Consider the following 21,274-nt stretch of genomic DNA (forward strand, 5'->3'; position numbering starts at 1 on the left):
AAGCTAAGAAGAGGCAGGGAAGGATTCCCCTGCAGGTTTCAGAAGGAGTACAGCCCTGCCAACACCTTGCTTTCAGACAGTGGCTGGTGTGTGAAGCCTACCCCGTTTGTGATACTTTGTTATGGCAGCCCTAGGAAACACACACCACACGTGAACTTGGGTTTCTGCTTCTTGCCCTTCTCCGTCTTGCCCTTCTCTACCCTGCCCCTTCAGCGAGCAAATGTTCCCACTGCGCCAGGAAAGAGCTACAGGGAATCCCCAGTCTGTGGTCTGGTTGGGTAGGCCTTTCTTCCCCCAAAGCGTCAAAGGAGAAGCTCAGCTCTCCTAGGCCCGCCTCCCAATTCTATTCCTTCTTTTCAGCTCCCACCCTGCAGCCGGGCCCCACCCCTGCTCCTTCTGCAAGCATCCCTGACCAGAGGCAGGGGTGGGGGGAGTCGGGCAGGATGTGGAGGCTCCCTTCAGTGTGGGCTGTGCCTGTGCTGCTTCCGCCCACCCCAGTTTCTCATACAATTTTTAGAACACTTCTTTCAGTTTTTACTTAAGTAATATCCTTCCTCATGCCCCACCACCCCCTACACACACACACACACACACACACACACATACACACACACGGCCACGTGCCCAGAGGGAGCTAGGCCAGGAGACGGATCTGAGTACACACACCACCCTGTACTGTAAGTGGCCACTCCCATCCAGTAACTGAGACTTTTTGTTACTGGGCCAAGCTTGTCGGCCAGACTCACTTCCCTCAGAATGAATGGGTTATCCCTGAGAAAGTTCCCCAGTTCTCCCCTGGAAGGGGACCTGCAACGGCGTAACCCACCTGTTTACCAGGCATGCCAGGGCATAGGGAACCCCAACGGGTGACCCCAATGGGCACACACTAAAACTCAACCTGGATCCCCTAACCATGCCAGAACTTTTTCAGAAAAATGGAATCAACAGCTGAATCTGGACAACATATGGAAAGAATACCTACGTAGTCTAAGTGTGCTAAAATCCTGGGCTCGTGAGCAGTGCTGAAAACCACCCCATTGTTTTACCTACAACACCATTTCTTATTATTTCATCTTCAAGCAAAAGTGTATTCTGAAACAAGCTTCCTTAGATGCCTTACCCTGCAACCCTCGGTTCTCAAAACCTGAGCGGGCATCAGAACGACCCAGCGGGCTTGTTTAAGCAGATCGCAGGCCCCTCCCCCAGCGTCAGGTTCAGTAGCCCGTGGGTGGGGCCTGAGAACTGGCCTGACAGGTTCCCAGGTGGTGCTGCTTCTGCTGATCCCAGGACTACACTCTGAGAAACGTCGCCCTAGACCTCAGTCCTTACTCAGCTCCAGTGACAAATTCCCCGACGGGCACTGCTGCTGGTCTGCAGCCACCCACCCCCTTCCCCGCCTCGGGTGCAGTCCTGGTGTGTTCAGTGCCTGGGTCACCCCCGCCACGAAGCAAATCTCAGGGGTCCCACCACTCCTTAAGTGGCTCCCTGAGTACGGACCCATCTTTGACCTGTGACAAAGGTTCTTTTAACCTGCCTTTGGGTGTTCCAGTGGGAGGACGCAAGGCTGTGAAGCCCGCAGCCCTCCTGCAACTTTGAGGGGAGCTGGACAGCACTGAGCCAGCAGCACAGACAGGTAGAGAGCACCTGGCTGCCCGGTGCTGACACTCCCCTGCTGTGTAAACCAACCCAGAACCACCATGGCTCCTGGCCTCTTGTTAGGTGACATAATACATTCTTTATTGTTTGAGCTAGTTGAGTCAGGGTTTTCTGTTACTCGAAGCTGACAATATCTAATCACAAAGCAAAGCAAACTAACAGGATCACACATCCACTGAGGACGAAAGGCAGCCTCTCGGCACATGTAACAATGGCATGTGGTCCACAAGTAATCGGAAAATGAGACTTACATTTTCCAGATCCTCTCAAAAGCTATGCAACTGCATGTCAGTGGATGAGCAACATTTTAAAAGAGTGTGAAACTAAAGAAACTAGCGCACAACAAAGGATTACTGAAACCCAACTCTGGGTCACTCTTACAAGAGCCATGCCCATTTTCTTCACGGGTTTGCTGGGAACCGTACAACCCTAGAGTTTGCTGAAGAATTCAATTGCTTCCACATACCGGTCTCAGACTGAATCTCCTTCTACAGAGAGCAGATGATCAGCATATCTAACTGGGAAAATGGTTTTCCAACCTATTTCACTTTAGATACAAGGTAGACGAGTGGATCCAGAGAGGACACCTCACGTTAGGAGCCTCTTCTGCCACTTCATAGCTCTGTAATCTTAAATGGTTTAACCTTCATAAACTTGTTTCCATATCTATAAACTGGAAATGCAGACCTGGTTACCTAAGCACAATGCATGTGAAAGTACTTTGTAAACCATAAAGTATGATACAAGGGCAATTACTTAAATCCAATTTTTAATGGATTAACTGGATTAGCACAGCCCAATTTTAAGAGATAAAGATTAATCATGGTCCTAGAAGAATTACTGTGTTTCCCCGAAAATAAGACCTAGCCGGACAATCAGCTCTGATGCGTCTTTTGGAGCAAAAATTAATATAAGACCCGGTATTATATTATATTATATTATATTATATTATATTATATTATATTATATTATATTATATTATATATAACACCCGGTCTTATTTTAATATAAGACCCGGTATTATATATTATATTATATTATATTATATTATATTATATTATATTATTTTATTTTATTTTATTTTATATTATATATAACACACGGTCTTATTTTAATATAAGACCGGGTCTTATATTAATTTTTGCTCCAAAAGACGCATTAGAGCTGATTGCCCGGCTAGGTCTTATTTTCGGGGAAACATGGTACTTCACTAAAAAGTAACATTACACACATCTGCCGTAACTATTAACTGGACCATTGTCTGGATTGTTATTTAAACCAGACTTCACCTGTTATCAATAATTTAGTGGCAGCTAGAGGAAGCGACATCCCCAAGATGGCACAACCCTAAAGTCAATGTGTACAAGGTACGACATCACTGTGAATTACTGACTAGGTCCATTTTCACAATCGTCAACTAGGGAGACCACACAGTGTCGGTGCTTTTACTGAAGCTATTCTCTGAGAACTACCTTCAAACGCATCTGTGGGTTTCTTTGACGATTTCACAGGTGGCAAATCATCTTTCCTACCGAAGTTTAGTTTTAGCCCAAGAGCCACATGCCCTTCAGAGCCATGTTTTCTAAACGAAATACTTGAACAAGCTAGGTAAAAACAACAGGAATTGACAGGAGGGAAAAAACAGGTATGGCACTAAACCCGTGTTTCTCAAACTGGTATGTGTATCTATGCAGTAAAGAATGTCACGCGGCAGCTATGACCATTTCCTGAAACATGAATTTTACTAAAAGATTTTTGGAAAACAACCAGAGAGTAACTTTTAAATGAAGGAAAATTCTCAATAAATTTTGAATTTTTTTTTTTTTAATTTCAAAGAATTTTCATGCTTATAGCAGACTTTTCAAAACTCTACCCTCACTGCTTTGGGGGGAAACATTGGGAAAGACTGCAGTATGCAAACAAGACTTTTCCTTGTATCATTTATAAATTAGTAACAAAGGCAATCCTAAAACAATGGGTCCAAAACACAGCTTTGACCACAACATCTGTGAAATACTGTCTAGACTATCACAGTAATTGTCTGTAAAGTGGCCACATTCTTTTTACATTTATTGGGGGGGAGGGGGGAGGAATCACTATTACTCTAGAGTCATATTTCATGTGCTATAACAACAAACTAATAATTTGATGGCAATTCATTTAAAACTAAAGTAACAAGCTCCCAGGTGACCCCATTATCTTAATATCGGTGTTCCCAGACAGAGACTACTACCTTGGGAAATTATATTTCTCCACTGAACCTTGAAATCCCAAGCCCTGCTACCTTCTTCAGCAGTAAGAAGCTGGTATCACAACATATTCATAATACCTTTACAGAACCAATCAATGCTGCTGCCGATATATTGAGATCCATCTAAGAAGTATTTTAGTTTCTCCCTGATCCATCATGATGAGTAAAAAGCAAACCAAAGCACAATGCTCACAGCATACACGAAGTCTAAAACAATCAAAAGGTCAGTTCCTCTCTGGCTATACAGCTATGAGCTTTGCCGAAGATGGATGCTGGATTCCCAGTGGTGAAACACCCCTTCCTCTTGTTCACAGGGGTACCTTCACTCATCTGAAATGTGCTTCTCACAAGTGTCTCCTGTCCTTTTCAACACCCATGGGCACCTCTTCCTGGGCTATTGAATCTGCCTAAGCTTTTTCTTCAGGATGCACACCTGACTGAATGGATTCATGCAGGTACTTTACTGTTAAATACTGCGATGAGTAGCTATAAATAATCAGTCCAGCCAGCGAGCGGCAGACGGAATGAAGCCAGCTGAGAATCAGACTTTTCCTGTCCAGTTAAGTCACTTCGGAAGGCAATCCCTCGTCCAATGAGCATCGCGGTTCCAGCACTAACTAGTTCTGGCACAGCTCTCCAGACTTCCATTCTACTTTTTTGATTCAGGAATGTCAATATGAAGAAACTGTTTTGCCTGTTTTTATTCTAGATTAACCTGTCAAAATACACCTGGAATTACTAAACTTGGTTCAACTGTATTTTTCCATATAAAGATACAAATGAACACAAGCCCAATCACTCTAGTCTGTAAAAAGACACATCTAGGAGAAGTAAAAATTGCAATGAAAACCAGAATTAGGATTCTGGTCCTATTATATTATTTTCCTAATTGATTCCAATTGAGGGCTCCATAATTATATAAATGGCAAAAGTTTTGCTAAAAAATGTCACCCCCTAAAAAAACCCAACAAGGTTTTTATGGCTCGAAAACAATTTTTATACATATCAAGAACCCTGTTTAAAAGCGTGCATTCTAAGAACAGCTAAATTATGAGATCTATTACAGTGAAAGAAAATTCACTTTACACGGTTATGGCCATGAAAACCATGACTGAATGCATCCATTGTGCAACCCTCTCAGGCCCACACAACCTGCAGGCAGTGCCAGGGGGCACACATAGATAGAGCAAAAAACCCAATTAAAAAAACCACAGCCCCTAACACAAATATCATCAGGACTGTGGTTTTGAGGGCAAATATGGTTTGTGAGCTTGGATATGAAGGACATGTGAAACATGACAAGTAATCAATTTAAAAGGCTTACATTTAAAAATAGAAGCTTGCATTCCTTCAGTTAGCAGCTCTTCACCTAGGTGTTAGGTGCTAGGGTAGGGGCTGTTGATTGAGACTCAGATAGGACCTCGGGTAGTGTGAGAAAGGCGATTTCAAAACAGAGGATTAAGTGCCCTGTGCTGAGAGAAGTGCACAGTGCTGTGTGGAGCAGGCCTGAGGGTGTCAGTCAGATGAGAGAGGGCTTAGCCACAGAAGAGAAGTGTTTGGGGGAGAGGGGAGGGGAGGCTCTATGAATGAGGGGAAGTGAGAAGCAGGGGGAGGAAGGCTGAGGAGGTGAGCAGGGCCCACATCACAAAAGGCCTCCTGTGCCACACTCAGGCATCTGCACTTATCCTGCAGGTAAGAAGCTCCACAAAGGCTGTTTGTAAGAGGAACCACGGGAAAGGATGTATGATTTAGACACATTGCTCGAGGAGGAATGCGGAGAACAGACGCGGGGAGGTATAAGATGGAGGCAGGAGACCCTGTGAAGAAGCTCCAGCCATACCTGATGATTCACAGGGCATGGGGACGATGAAAGGAGTCACAGAAGGCGTGCTGATTTCTGGCGCATGCAAACGAATGCACAGTGCGGCCATTCACCAGGAGGGGCTCTGCCAGAGGAGGAGCAGTTGGGGGAGGCCTGAGAGGGCACTGAGCCCAACAGCTCAGGTCAGGACACACTCATTTAGCAGCAAGGGAGATCTCTTCGGGCACCTGAACAGGTGAGACCCCACCACCACGCCCGTTCAAGTTCCTGCTATAGATAGAAAAACCCAAGAGAACAGGTGAGATCATCTAGGGAAATAACAGACGGGAAGAGAACAGCGGAAGCCTGGGGAGGCCTGCTCAGGTTTAAAACCTACAAGCCTACCCACAAGTGAAGGATCTGGGGTTGTGCCGAAAACACAGCTTCAACTTCTGGATAAGAACAAAGAAAAGTGAATAGGCGTTCCCGGCCCTGTGGGGAGTCTGAGGTCCCCTTCACTGCCAAAAGAAAGTGTCCCTAAAGATTAAGTCATTTTTGTCTGCAATTCTATCTTTCAGTGTGTTGCTGAAAGGTTAACAAGATTTTCTTCAGGCTGACTCTTCAGGATCTGCTTTTAACGCATGTAAACGGTTTTAGGAAGACACATTTTGCTGTTGTTACTAATCAGATCAAAGCACAGTTAAAAAACACACATACACACACACACAAACTCTACAGCCACTGTACCTAGCCAATCAGTATTTATTATTTTTATATAACCATTTCTAAAAGCTGAAATAATATACTATTCATACTTTGACATTGCTTCAACTCTACACATTCTAACAAATATACCCTACAAAGGCTTATCAGAGACATGCACAGAGCCAGCCAAGCTTCCCAGAGCATTCAGTTCTAGTAAGAGCTGAAGTCAGCTCTCATTTGCTCTCATCACCGAATCCCCAAAAGCAATCTTTCTTTCTCAGCAAAGCAATAGATCACTGCTGATATTTGAGAACACCCAGGAGAAAAACAGGGATGGAGAGGACAGAAGGAAGAAAGTTTTTCAAATATTGCTCTTCTGGCTTTCAACCAAATACAATTACACAGCATTCGCAGAAGATGAAGTCAAGATAATATAAACAAAATCTTCAATGAGGCCAGTTACCCTGAAAGCTTTCTCAAACTGTGTTTGAGATCATAGGCTAACTACTCGAGGACCCTCCACCCCGGAATGAACAGTAGTCGTTTTCTGGCCCCGCCTTGGGCAGTCTCAGGGGGGAGGCACGGAGCCTCTTCACTATCTAGATGCCCTCCCGTGACAGGTGTCATTGCCTCCTACACTTTTCTTGGGACATATTGCAACTCTGTTCTATGGTCAAATCTATTTCTTGAGTCCCAAGGTAGTAACTGCTCCTCGGTGGGGTTCTCTCAGAGACAATGCGTCATTTTCTGGAATTCATTAAGTGTCGGCTCTACGGACGTCAGGTCCCCCTGAACATCATTAAGAGCTGGCATTGCAGGGTAGTAATTAAACTGAAAGTCACAAAAATGTCTGAGAAATGTGTAAGGAGATGTGAGTAACTTCATAAGTAAGATTAAGGATAAAGGACATTACAACAGCAGGGCACATCTAGCATTGGATTATAACTCAAAAGTATAAAGTAAGTATCTCTGAGTCCAAACCAACAAATGACCAAATAAATAAATAAATTAGGGAGAATAGACACATCTCCCGTACAAAAGAATTCCAAATACTTTATGCAGATGGAACTTAATTTTACTTAATGACTTGCCTCCAGAGTGCAGCATGGAATGAGGTGAGGGAAAAAAAGTAGAAAAACCTGACGAACGGTACCTCAGCCAGGTGATTAAGATCAACTTCAAAGTGATATCTCATGTTGATATGTCATCAATATGTGATATGTGGTCAGAAGGGCAATTTCTATCTGTGGTCTTCCTCTGGCAAACCCAGCACCCTAATCTAACCATGAAGAAAAAGACAACCCGAAACTAAGGGATATTTTATACAATACCTGCCCAGCCCTCCTCAAAACTGTCGGGGTTTCAAACACAAGAGAAGTCTGACCAACTGTGACAACCAAGGTGATTCTCAAGGGGAAATGACAACTAACATTAAGGTGGGGTCCTGGACAGGATTCTGGACAGAAAAAAGGACTTTAGGGACAAACAAATGAAGTCCAAGTAAAGTGTGGGCTTAGTAATGTACCCACGCTGGTTTCTTAGTTGTGACAAATGTATCACAGTACTACTATAAGGCGTTAACATTGGGCTGAACTACGTGAGGGGTGTGTGGGAACTCTCTGTATCATCTTCACAGCATTCTGTGAATCTAAATCTATCCCAAAGCAAAGGCGAATTTCAAAAGTAGCAAGACATTACCTGAGCTCTGGGAGTATTACATTTTTCATTGAAAAAAAATTCCCAACTTCACAGTAAAGGTAAATGAACAGAAAGTACTTAGGTGACAAATTCACCCACATCACAGGACATTACACTTTTCAGAGGTAATTCTCTGGCGAGAACTCCAGAATCGACATTTTCAGAAAATGGACACAAAGATAGTTTCTAATAGCAGCATCAAACCTGTGTCATGATCTTGTCTGTACACATAAGGAACAAATCTCAACCAAGAGAAAATAAAGAGGCTTGGAAGTCACGTTGAAAGGAAGACAACTGGGATAAAATAATAGCAAAATACTGGAATACGTGATATTTGGAAAATTAAAATACTACATAAGTCAGGGTTGATCATGATTAAGGAGTTTTCAAATCAATGCTGTAGTGGCAACCAGCATTTTTTTTAAATAAAATGAAATAGAGAAAGAAGTTCTGTGGATGAATGATGGTGATGGTTGCACAACCATGTTAACGCACTCAATGCCACAGAAATGTACACTTAAAAATGGTTAAAATGGTAAATGTTATATATAATTTACTACCAAAAAAAGAAAGAAACAGAAAAGAGAGTGAAACACAGGTAGTAAGCGTAAGCACCATTTTCCCAATAAATAAGCATGTGTGTACACAGTCACACATCCACATATATGCCTGCGGGAAAGTAAGTAATCATGATGTAAAATGTCTCTCTTACCGTGAGTCACTGTCAAAAAGTTTGAAAGCCACTGTTCTAAATCACTGACAATTCTCCCTCACTCCACACCTCCATTCTGATAATCTGACACAGTGCCAAAAGACCAATAAGGATAAAGTCTTACTCATACCTTTAAGAGGGACAGAAAATTGGTGAAAAGAAATGAGTTCTAACTAGCGAGAAAGGAGAAATCTGCCTTTGCAAAAGAGACCCACAAACTCAAAAGCACATGCAAAATAAGGCTCTCTACAGGCCAGGCACACCCACCCCGGGAGACACAGAGCAGGCCTTCCTAGCTCCACGCTCACCTCATCACCTGCCTACCTGCCAGCTCTGCTTGGACATGTCATATCAAGTCTGAGATTCCTAGGAGACAATCAACCAGACTTCCTGATTTTCCCTCCCACTAAATCCTTTCCCATCACAGGCAACGCCTCCCCAGATGCTCAAGCAAATGCTAGAAGCCGTCCATGACTTCTCTTTCCCTCCCTCCACAACTGACTAGACAAATGATGAATCTGTTCCACCCCAAAAATTCATCTCAGAACTTTCCGCGTCCCTCCATCCCCACAACCGCCAGACTAGGCCGAGTCACCATATTCCTCACCTTTTCTTGCTCCCAGGATTGTGACAAACTCTGAACTCTGCCCCATAGGCGTAAATTAGCCCTCATTTAAAATTTTATGCTGAGTTTAAATGGTGGCTAGGAAAGCAATGTTGTAAATATCGGCATTTTACATAAAACGCACAATAATTTTTTAAAATATATTCAATGGAATCTAAATACCACCGCAATAATGCCCGTCATCATCCATTTTTAAAAATATACAAATAGGCTTTCTTGTATTGCTGGATATTCCCTCCAAGAGTTTTAACCTAATATACCTTTATATTTAAAGCCTTTTGCAACAAAACTATGGGTACAAAGTAAAATTTCGGATCTAACCATAGGATCTAAGTGTTAAATATTTTTTCCTTCTAAATTGAGTCACCATTATAATTTTATTAGTATGCAATTGATAAACCAACAAAATTTAACAGGTAATTAAACATAAGTCAAATTATACTGAAAATGCATCCTTTTTTTAAAATTTATTTTTTAAATTTATTGGGGTGACAATTGTTAGTAAAATTACATAGATTTCAGGTGTACAATTCTGTATTACATCATCTATAAATCCCATTGTGTGTTCACCACCCAGAGTCAGTTCTCCTTCCATCACCATATATATGATCCCCCTTACCCTCATCTCCCACCCCCCACCCCCCAAAATGCATCCTTTAATGAGATGAATGGAACTGTCTTTTTCTCCCAACAGGTTCATGTGAATATTATTTACTACTAGAATGAAATAGGGTTAGTAAGCATCAATGTAATCTTATTTTCCTTGTCCTTTTTTTTTTTCAATGTAAGCACTGAAAAAGCTTGTTCACATAAACAGATATGAATGGACGGAGCTTTGTTATAGCACTGCCCGTATATTCTCTAAATTCCCTCAATATAAAAGTCACAGTGATCTATCATGAAAAATAACTCTGGATGAGCTATCAACTGCCAATTTGATTGGGTCCTCCTTCAATTTTGTTGAAAGTAAAGAGTTGAAAACCACCAGAGTTACAAATGACTTTGTCATCCACTCAGAGTTAATCAGTTTCTCCTAACCAATATCAATATTTCAAGTTGTCCCTTTGTTTGCCCAAAATGAAACACCCAGTAGGATTGGGCTGGAAAAGAAGTAGGCCTTTCTTTTGTGAAGTGGAGAAGGATAACTTGTGACTTCAGACAGATCAATTGTAGGAGAGTATGTGGATGTTGGGAATCTAGAAGCTAATTCCCTGAAAGTTACCACTGAGCCTCAGTACCACTGAGCCTTCAAGTACCTCCAAGGGACCAAAGATCCCAGTTTGACAACTGATCGAGACTGCCGCATGACCAAAGTATTCTCTGAAAAATGTATTTACATCTTTTGATTTGCTAGCCCAGCCCCTGCTTAAAATCCTGTAGTAACTCACACAATACTGTATTTTATTTTATTAAAAAAAATAAAACTCAAGGGTGGCCGGATGGCTGTTGGTTAGAGCACAAGCTCTGAACAACAGAGTGGCCAGTTCGATTCCCGCATGGGCCAGTGAGCTGCACCCTCCATAACTAGGTTGAAGGCAACGAGCTGCTGGAGGGGCGGCCGAATGGCTCAGCTGTTTAGAGCGCGAGCTCTCAACAACAAAGTTGCGGGTTCAATTCCTGCACGGGGTGATGGGCTGTGCCCCTTGCAACTAAAGACTGAAAATGGCGACTGGGCTTGGAGCTGAGCTGCACCCTCCACAACTAGATTGAAGGACGACTTGGAGCTGATGGGCCCTAGAGAAACACACTGTGACCCAATATTCCCCAATAAAAAAGTAAAAAAAATAACACTCAAACTTCTTACTGTGGCCTCCAAGGTCCTACCTCTTACTACCCCACAAACCACTCTGGCCTTCTCCAAGTTGCCAGTGGTTCCTACCTCAGGGCCTTTGCACCTGCCATCTCCTCTGCCCAGAGCATTCTCCATCTGCTTGCTGTGTGGGGGCTTCGCACAACCTCCAGACCTCAGCTCAAATGTTACCTCCTAAGAGGGGCCTCACCTGATTGCTCCATCTACCTCATTATTCTCTACCACAGCCCTCTAATTTTTGATAGTTCTTTTAAAAGCATAATTATTTTGTTTTGTTTGCAATAATGCCTGACTCCCCCACTACAAGCAATACAGGTCTTGTTCAGTGTTTTATGTGTATATCCAGCATCAGGCATGGGGTCGATGCTCAGTAGATATTTGTGAACAAGATGGAGAGTGGAAGCATGCCATGGGAAAAGTGAAGTTGGTGGGGTGTGTGTGGGTATGCGTGGGTGTGTTGGGGGGAGCGGGTCAGTGTATGTGAGTGTATTTAACAGCTTTCTTATTTCCAAACAAAGTACAACCTTATTTCCAAACAAAGTCGTATTATTAGAGAATATAGATACCCCAAAGGCTAAAGAGAAAGGTCTATTACAGATAATATTAAACATGGAAACACAGACATATCAAAGACTTCAGATAGCATCCAAAGTGGGCAGGGAAGTTCAGCAAGTATACGCTCCCAAGTTTTTACTTACCTCTGTTCTGGAGAATGTTCTTCCATGTCCTCTTCAGAATCACCCTATTGAAAAAGAACACGCTTTAACAGTTGTTTCAAAGAAACACAAAATCTCCACAAAAAAGTTCTTTAAATCTCGCAGGAGTGATGAACTTGTAACGCATGTCTACAGTAGTGCCTCCCACACAGCAGGCATTTGATAACGATGTACTGAAAGAAACAGTGACACTAGCAATGACAGTGCTAAAAGCCACAACTTCCCAAGTGATCCCCTATATACGCACTGTAAATATTCGACCTATTTAACATCACGACCTAAACATAATCTCAAAAGTAGTTTGACATCACTTCTCGCCAAGAGCAGTTTTTAATGTTTCCGTTTAATCACACAAGGTAAAATGTAATGATACTTAAAATTCCCAAATACAGAAAACATACTGTTTGGCTCAGAATCCCCTGAATGAATGAATGTCTGATAGACTTTGCCATCAACATACAAAGGCTGATAAACATTATAAATGGCATAAATAATCACGCTCTAAAGTGATTCCAAAATCTTCTTTCAGATTAACCATGCCAAAAATCAGCCCCCATATCACGTACCAGGAAGGGAAAAAGAAAGGGGTCTTGAAACAGAAACAGTATGTAATGGGCAGGTCCCATGAAATACTACATTGTCATCTGCCTGATGAATGTCATCTTGACTATTCTTTCTTGAAGCTCGCCTCTGCTGGCTTCAGGCACGTGGCCCCTTCCTGAACCTGCAGCTTCTCTCGGACCCTTGGCTCTCTTGGTAACACTGCCTCACTGCCCCTTTCCTTCCGTCACTGCCCGTCCTCCTGGGCTCAGACTCTACATTAATTCCCTCTGGATGTTAACTCACACTTGTAATCATGGGGCCCAAGTCCCCATCTCCAGCCCCAACTTCTCACTCACTCACGCATGTAGACACTCAGTAAATGCCTATCCTTCCACAAGAACCAAAACTCACCTTGTTTTGGTCAGCACAGCCCATGGCAGGTGCTCCCTCACACGTGTAGGATGAACTAATTCACAGCTCCAGCCCCACTGTCCTATGCCTCCAGGATATATGCACTTTGTCTTCCCAGAAACAAGTAGGGCCGACACCAGATTTATCCACGTCAGGGGTCCCTGCCAAGTCGCTTCTATTCTAACCAGCCTCCTTCCTTCAAAGGTACCACCACACTCTCTGACCCCGGGGCAAACCCTAGAGTGGGGCTTACACGACTCTCCTTCCTTCATCTCCAAACATTAAAGACCCACCCACTCATCTGAAACACAGTTCAGACCTGTCCTTTCTTCTCCTTCCCTTCTGCCAGCAAACTGGCCACAGCATCAGCACCCCTCATCATCACCACCGATGATAGGGTTTTCTTCTCTAAGAGTTCGGCCTTCAACCGTCCTGGGTGACCCTGCCCGGCCAATCTTCCTCTACGTCCATCATTCCTTACCAGCCACCTGGTATGGCCCCAGCATCCAACGTCATTGTGCTCATCTCTGCTCAAGAAGCTCCCATGGTTCCCTAAGTGCCAGTCAGATAGACTCCAACCTGCTTCCCCTGAACTGACCCTGATATATCCATCCCAATCTCTACAACCAAGCTTCAGCTGAGGCGCTGGGCTCCGATTTAAAACATCAGCATAAATACAATGAACCTTCACCTACGTGAGGGAGGCTCTAGGCTACATCCCAGTCACGTGTCTGCTCAGGCGGAACTCTAAGGGGCCCCTGCAATACACACAGCTTCTCCTCTCAGTTCCTACATTTCAGCATTTGAATGTTATCTCAGGGTATTACCAGCCTTATCTCCCCAGCAACACCACACTCTCAAAGGCCAAGGACTGAAATCCTGTCATTCTGCCCCCAACCAGGCGAGTGGGGGTGGAGCAAAATGAGTGAAGGTGGTCAAAGGTACAAACTTCCACTTCTAAGTAAATCATGAGGATGTAATGTACAGCATGGAAAGTACAGCGAATAATACTGCAGTGCCTATTTGGAAATTGCTATGAGAGTAAATCTTAAAAGTGCTCATCACAAGAAAAATTTTTGTAACTATGTACTGTGACATCTAGACTTATCAAGGCGATCATTTCACAATACATACAAATATTAGCTCATGTTGTACACCTGAAACTAATATAACGTTATATGTCAATTACACCTCAATAAAAACGTTTTAATAAAGATAATTTAAAAATACTAGTAGATATGACTATTTTTTAAAACTTTATTTAAGCAAATTTTCCTAAATCAAAACAGAATATGAAAGTAATTTCCCTCAGATACAGGAACCTTATCTACTACAATACTACTTTTCTGGCCCGACTGTGCTAAAACGCAATACAATAGTGAAGTGGCCAAAAGCAAGGGCTCTGGAGCTAAACACCTCCTGGGATTAAATCCCACCACTGCCACTTTCTTACAGCCTTGGGCAAGTTATTTAAGGACTCCCTGCCTCAATTTCCCCATCTGTAAAATCAGGTCATAGTACTTCACAGGTTTTAGCATATTAATATGTTAATACTCGCTAAGTACTTAAACAATGCCGTTAGCATTCCATCTCATGATGGTTATTATTTGTCTGTGTTGATAGCGGATATGATTAAACCAAAAATAAATCTCTATGACAAAAAGATTTCCAAATACTAGTTAATGATTCACTGACTGGAGCAAGATGCCATTGACTGGAGCAAGATGCCATTACGTAACACAGAATCTCCCATAATTAAGAATCCTCGTAGACTCAGTATACCATTTCCTATTTCACTTTCTAACAATTTCCGTTACCTAGTCTCAGGCTTTTAAGAGGGGTAAATTTAACAAGACATGCAATTTTTAAAGGCAGAGACCTTACTCATCACTGACTCCCAGGCCAGGTCCATGCTAGGTGTCTGCTAGATGAACAAACAAGGCCGGGAGACCCCAGAGCCGACCACCCCAGACCTGACCCGTGAGAGTCTGCACCGGGCAGCAGCTGCTCCTGCAGCGCCGGTGTCCGCGTCCCACACCTAACCAGGGGCATTAGGAGTGAGGCTTCTCATCCTAGCAAAGTCTGAACGGATTAAAAGCACAAATTCTAGATTGCCCTTCTTGTTGCTAGAACTAACACGAAAATGTGATTATTGAACAATACTAGGAAACCAATGCGCAAGGCATTCAGCCTGCCATCTTTAGAACTGAATAACCTAAAAATAGAGGAACTGGACAACACACTGACAACTGTCTCTCCACCAGGAAGAACTCATGAGCTAACAACTGAAAGCCTACTGCATACAGAACCTTGTGGCCACTTAGGGCGACCAAGCTTAGAAGCCCAAACCCTCTTATGGGGAACCTAGTTAGGGCAACATACAGCAAAGAAAATCCAGACACTCAAGAAATTCAAAGAGGGAGAAATAATGACAGCGCCACTGCCAAGTTAGGAGTCAGGGAGAACTGGCCCTATACAAAAAGCAGGGCAATAGCATCCATTCTTTCATTTAACCAGTAAGTGCTGGGTCCACTCAGACAAGAGTGAGGCTGGAGTGAGCATCCCAGATGACTGACCAGAGCAGCAGACAAGGTCAGAACGTGGAAGGACCTCAGGGCCAGAGCAGGTCAAGTGGATCACGGGGAATCCCAGTTTTTGACCTTGAAGGTGAAGTAAGAAAGTGCACAATGCAGGATCTTGAACACATGCAATTACTTCTGGACAGTAAGCTAACGAAAATGTTTCTTTGGTTTCTACACCATCACTGCTTTGGATTCAGTGTGGTGAAGTATGGTCACGTGATACAGAATCAGAGGAAAGGAAAAACTCTGTAACTCTAAGTACAAAACCACATGTGTTTTTTTTTCTTCCTTCTCATTATCACCATGGACAGTTTTTATGTTCCTACACCAAGCTATTCTACAACATGAAAGAGTACATAACAAAAAGATGTGACTAACACAATTTATCTGTATAACTGGCCACATGTTAATAGCCTCAAGTTATCGGCACTGGTTCAGCCCCTTCAAAGCAGGAGAGCTGTCCCATGTTCTCCAATGACCAAACCTAAGGGAACAGGTGAGAGACTGCCAAAATAACAGAATGTATTAAGTGCTTACTAAATTCAAGGCACTTAATCCTCACAAAATCCTCCAAGATGAGCACCGTTATCAGCCCCATTTTGCAGATAAAGAAACTGAGAACAGAGAAGCGAAAAGGAATAGAGATTGGAGTCAAATCCTGGAAGCCTGGCCAGAGGATCTGGCAGTTTACAAAAACTCAATTGTTATATTTGTTTTTACTAATGATGCATTACTCAAATTCTTGATCACTTAGAGACCCATTAGATGAGGGGAAAAAAAAAAATTTCTAAATAGATAACTGTACAAATAATTAGTGTTGGCAAATGTTAGTATTCAATTTTTTTAACGTCACATCTTCTGATGCTATGTCACCTATAACTGAAAAATCTTAGTTTGTGAAGGTATCTTTAAGTCCTCCTGAATGAAAGGAACCCAGCCTACAAGCTAGTTAAGCAGAAAACCCTCAAATTTAAATAACACCTATAAATATTCTCTTGTCAACGAACTCCATGACACACATGAGGGAACTTTTTCAGAAAAAAATTCAAAATCTTTTGAAAAGAATTCCCTAAAGATAACTTTCTTCAGAACTCTGTAGTTTTTATGTATCTGCAATATACATATATATACACATATATATATATATGTATATATACATATATATATATGTGTGTGTGTGTATATATATATATCATGTTTCCCCAAAAATAAGACCTAGCAGGACAATCAGCTCTAATGTGTCTTTTGGAGCAAAAATTAATACAAGACCTGGTCATATTTTACTATAAGACCAGGTATAATATAATATAATGTAATATAATACCGAATCATACTAATTTTTGCTCCAAAAGACACATTAGAGCTGATTGTCAGGTTAGGTCTTATTTTCTGGGAAACACGGTACTGTATGTGTATGTATATATACACCAGTAGTTAAAATAGATACATATGCACATACATAGTTCGCAGTTCAGGTAGACACATATGGATATATAGGTCCATAAATATCCTCACCTCCACCCAGGTACATGGAGGGTAATGTAAAATCGTCTCTAAAAGATCCACATAGACATAGAGATGGAGTGTTTAGAAAATTACTTTGAATAAGTTTCACTTTCATTACAGCTTTGATTAAAATAACTTAGCTATAAATGCCTCCATAGCAAGTATTCCAGAAAAACAGCTTCTAAATTCTAACATCTTTACCCAAAACAAACTGCATTACACATATAAACAAAAACAAAACCAGAAATTAACAGTTTTATAAAAGAACGTCCGAGCCTTTAAATAAAATCCTGTCACCGGCCTTGACATTTGCACCTCTGAGCACAGGGACATCTTCACCTAATGCTGTAACAAATGCGAGTCTATAATTTCCTTTTGGCCAGGGTTGGCTTCCAACAGTAACCAGGAAGAGGTAGGGGCTACAACTGAGTAAAAATGCAAATACAAATACATATAGATATACACCAGAGCTTCTCCGCCGGGCAGTTTTACTCCCCAGGGACATCTGGCAATGTCTGGAGATATTTTTAGCTGTCACAACTGAGGAGACAAGAGGGAGGAGTGAATGCCACTGGCATCTAGTGGGTAGAGGCAGAGATGCTCTTACTGCCTGACATCCCCCTGCCCAGAACAGCCCCCCACAGCAAAGAATTCTCCAGCCGAAAATGTCACTAATGCCGCTGCTGAACAACTCTGATATACACAAATACAGCTATATTTTTAAAAAGTAAATACATCCAGTGTTAAGTGTGGTTCTCTCAGGATTATGAACAATTTCTATTTTGACTGTTTTATCTTTCTGTATATTCCAAACTTTCAACAATACACATTATTTATAATCAGGAAAAACAATGCATTTGGGAATAAACTTTTAAGAGAGGGGCAGACTATTTACTCCCCATCTTGCTGGGGCTTTTTCTCAAAGGACTGGTCTTATTCAGCCTGCTGGCCTTCAGAGAAGGTCCAGGAAATTTTTCCTCTAAAGATCACCTCTTCGCCTTGAAGCTGTTATTCATTAGCCCTGGTTAAAATGAATATTCCAAATATCTCAAAACCAGCTTCGCATAGGAGGAAGAAAATTGAAATGTAAAACTGCATAGCCTCTCCAGTGAAGTTTCGGTGAGACATCCTGTTTTTCTAAACAGCCACAAGAGACAGCATAGAATTAAGTGCTGCCACCAATGTGGGAAGTAATGAACATCTTAAAAATTACGGCACACAGCAGAATATTCCCTTGTAATTCAAACTACTCCCCATTTCCCAGAAAAAAAATGCACTTGGGGTCACTACTGTCGCTGCTGAAAAACAATCAACAATATTTAGATGTGTACATTTTCAGTCAAGGAGAATTTCTTCTAAAAGTTAAACCTTAAACAAAAAAGCTTTGCAGTACTGTCTACGGCTGCAGTAAACCCTGTATGATGCCACAGATTCCAATAAAATGTTAGGAATTAGTTTTCCACATGCAATCATCATATCATTTAGTGGGGGAGAAAACCCAAAACCGGAAATTGAAGATCTTAAAAGGGTGTATTCTAAAACGAATTAAAGAAACTTGGAACAAATCCAAGATTACAATTCTTTAAAGTCACATCTTTATCCCACAGCTACTTAACGCTAATGGCAAGTACCACTTACTAACATTTTTTAAATCAATATTCCTATTGTCCTCAGGCACACAGCACTACCTTATTTAGAGAACAGGGCACAAGTCCCTAGCCCACCCAGGGCCACAGCTGGCCGAGGGGCCCGCCCTTCCCCTCCGCACTGCAGCCGCTGGCCTCGGCCCTGCTGAGGTGGCCTCAGCTCCCACCTCCTGAACTTGGGGCAGGCGTGACTCACGCCGTCACATGGCGCGGGAGGAGGCCTGGAAGGCCACCGTTGCCAGGTGTTTAGGCTCGGCCCAACCGTTTATTTGCCTTGCAAAGTGGCCCGAGAGCCTGTGCCACTGGGGGGCCGGCGGCCTCCCGGCCTCTCCTCCCTCGCACACCCACCCCCGCCCTGTCACCTGGTTGTCCTCACCTGAGTGGGCAACAGGAGTTCCCCTTCTTCTGCCTGCCACAGCTCCACCACGTTCGGCAACGGCTCAATAGCTGCACGGACACCAAAAAATACAGAGTGTTTTTAATGCACGGTAAAGGCTTCCTGTTTCCCTATCTTTACCCATGTACCCACCTCACCAAAACAAGTCTCCCTTTCCTTCTAGAAGTGGAGGACAGCAGAGGAGCGAGCCGAGGATAAGAACACAATGGACCGGGTGTAAGCCGGCGGCCCCTCTGAGAGGCGACGGCGTGCAGGGTCGGGGGGGGGGGGGTGTCTCATGTTGGAGGTCGGATGGGGAAAACCCACCCCGCGGGCCACTCTGCGCTCGCATCCCGCAGCATCTGGGGCGGGCATCTGCAGGATGGGTCCTAGGCGACCAGGCTCCGGGAACAAAGCTGCAGGAAGCCAGGCTGCGGCGGGGCCCCAGCGCGCGCTACACAAAGCGGGGGCTGCGCCCGGGGCGCCGGGGGCCCGCGCACAAAGGCTCCCGGACGCGTGCGGCTAGCGGTCCGCGCCACGATCCCCAAACCCCGCGATTTCCCAGCTTTCTGTTTGCATGGGGGAGGGGGCGCGGTAGGAGACGCCGCGGTTAGAAAATGTTATCAGCCCAGAATTGCAATCGCTTCCTCCTCCTACCCTTTCCCTTTCCTCCCCTCGCCCTCTAATAGATTTCAGCAGTTCCCTAAAAGAAAGACGGGGGGGTGGGGGGGCAGGGTAGAGAGGGGAAGCCAACAGAACGGCTCAAGGCTGACCTTGTCCCTGAGCCCCTCCCGGGCGACAGCAGGGCAGGAGGACCTGGAAGACACCCAGCAGGAGGTTCACGGCCGCGGCGGTGCGGCAGTAGCAGCCCGGCTGCGGGCGTCGGAGCCCCGCCATGCTGCTGCTCGCCCTCCTCTCGGTGCTCGCCGCGCTCGCCGCTAGCTTGCTGGCGCCGGGGCTGCCTCGCCCCGGGCCCGCCCCCGCGCCGCCCGCCCCGCCCCGCCCCGCGCCGCCGCCCCCGCCCCCGCCGCCGCCGCCGCCGCCGCCGCAGCTGCTGTAGCTTCAGCCCGGGGCGCGCCGCTCGCCCTGCGCGCGTGTGCGCCACAGATAGAGGGGGGACGGAACGCTGCGGGGTGCGGGGAACGTGGACAATGCGAACGCAGCGGCCGCGGGTGCCCCACCCCGGCGCGGGGCACATGGTTGCTGCCCCGCCCCGCCGCGCTCTCGGCTTCTCTCCCAAATCTGCGGGGCCCAGGCACTTTTTGCGGCGGTGACTTAGAGCTGTCGGGAGAGACTATCAGGCCACTGTCGCCAAGTGCGATTTCAGTAAATTTCGGAGAGTTTTCGCTTTGTTTGGGTGCACGGGCCACAGTCGGGTTATTGCCATCGGGCAGGGAAGTCGGCAGTGGGTGATAGGAGTGAAGAGTCGCCCAGCTGGAGGCCTGAGACAGGGTATTAGTGGAAATAATGCAGTGGTTGTCAGGAAACGCGAGTGCAGCCACATGGCTGCTGCCAGTTCTGCAGCGAGGATATCCGGTGGCTGCAAAGTCTGTAATTTAGAATAAAAAGAGCTCTCCCAAGACCGGAGAGGCTGACCTCAGCGCCGCGTGGCGGTGGTGTGCGCCCGGCGCCCTCCGTGGATACGGTCCAGGTTGTGACAGGTGGGGAAGCCTCTTCCTAGGGGAGTTATTGCGTCAAGGACCTTGCAAATACTCCCCTTCGGATTCACGTTGCAAAATTTAGCCAGCCCCTTCTGAAACATGATGGGGGCCAGGACGAGGGTAAGTTGCCTATTTCTAACATTAACAGGATAATATAAGCAATATTAGGAACTACACTTTCTAGCCCCATTTTTTGATTCCTAGAACCGAAAAGCACATCTAAGATCGAGATCTCTTTTAATATCATGCCTTTGCCAATCAATTTGCATCACCTGGAAGTATTAGCAATCTGCAGATTTTTTTCTCTCGTTAATTTGCTGCTTCCAGAGTAGCTTGTATGAAATTCAGAGAATATGAGCAGTGTAGAATAAAGAAGGGAAGTGACCCGGGCACACCTGTCTGCTTACATTGATCCTTCACTTAATTGCTTCTGGTGCCTTACAGTCTAGACAATGGAAAAGTGGTGGTCGAATAGCAGGACAGATGCCAGAGAAGGACTAAATCAATTAGGAATCCTCTCTCTCTGCTAGGGACATAATATAGTACTGTGAGCCCAGTCTCCACACTGTGTCTGG

General features: G+C 44.4%; 1 protein-coding gene across 2 annotated transcripts in view; it reads right to left on the bottom strand.

Moving 5' to 3' along the window:
- Positions 1–20,013, bottom strand: part of TMEM131L (transmembrane 131 like) — a 145,672-nt gene extending 125,659 nt beyond the window's left edge. Inside the window, exons 1-3 of one of the 2 annotated variants that reach the window (XM_019722355.2) lie at positions 19,812–20,013; positions 19,039–19,109; positions 11,957–12,000 (exon numbers count right to left, since the gene is read on the bottom strand). In XM_019722355.2, the coding sequence (XP_019577914.2) occupies positions 11,957–12,000; positions 19,039–19,109; positions 19,812–19,935 (239 nt within the window). In that variant the 5' untranslated portion in view covers positions 19,936–20,013. The remainder of the gene's footprint in view (positions 1–11,956; positions 12,001–19,038; positions 19,110–19,811) is intronic. The other variant, XM_019722360.2, reaches the window with a different exon arrangement.
- Positions 20,014–21,274: the final 1,261 nt, after the last annotated feature.

The sequence above is a fragment of the Rhinolophus sinicus genome, linkage group LG07 (genome assembly GCF_036562045.2).
Source record: "Rhinolophus sinicus isolate RSC01 linkage group LG07, ASM3656204v1, whole genome shotgun sequence".
Taxonomy (NCBI): Eukaryota; Metazoa; Chordata; class Mammalia; order Chiroptera; family Rhinolophidae; genus Rhinolophus; species Rhinolophus sinicus.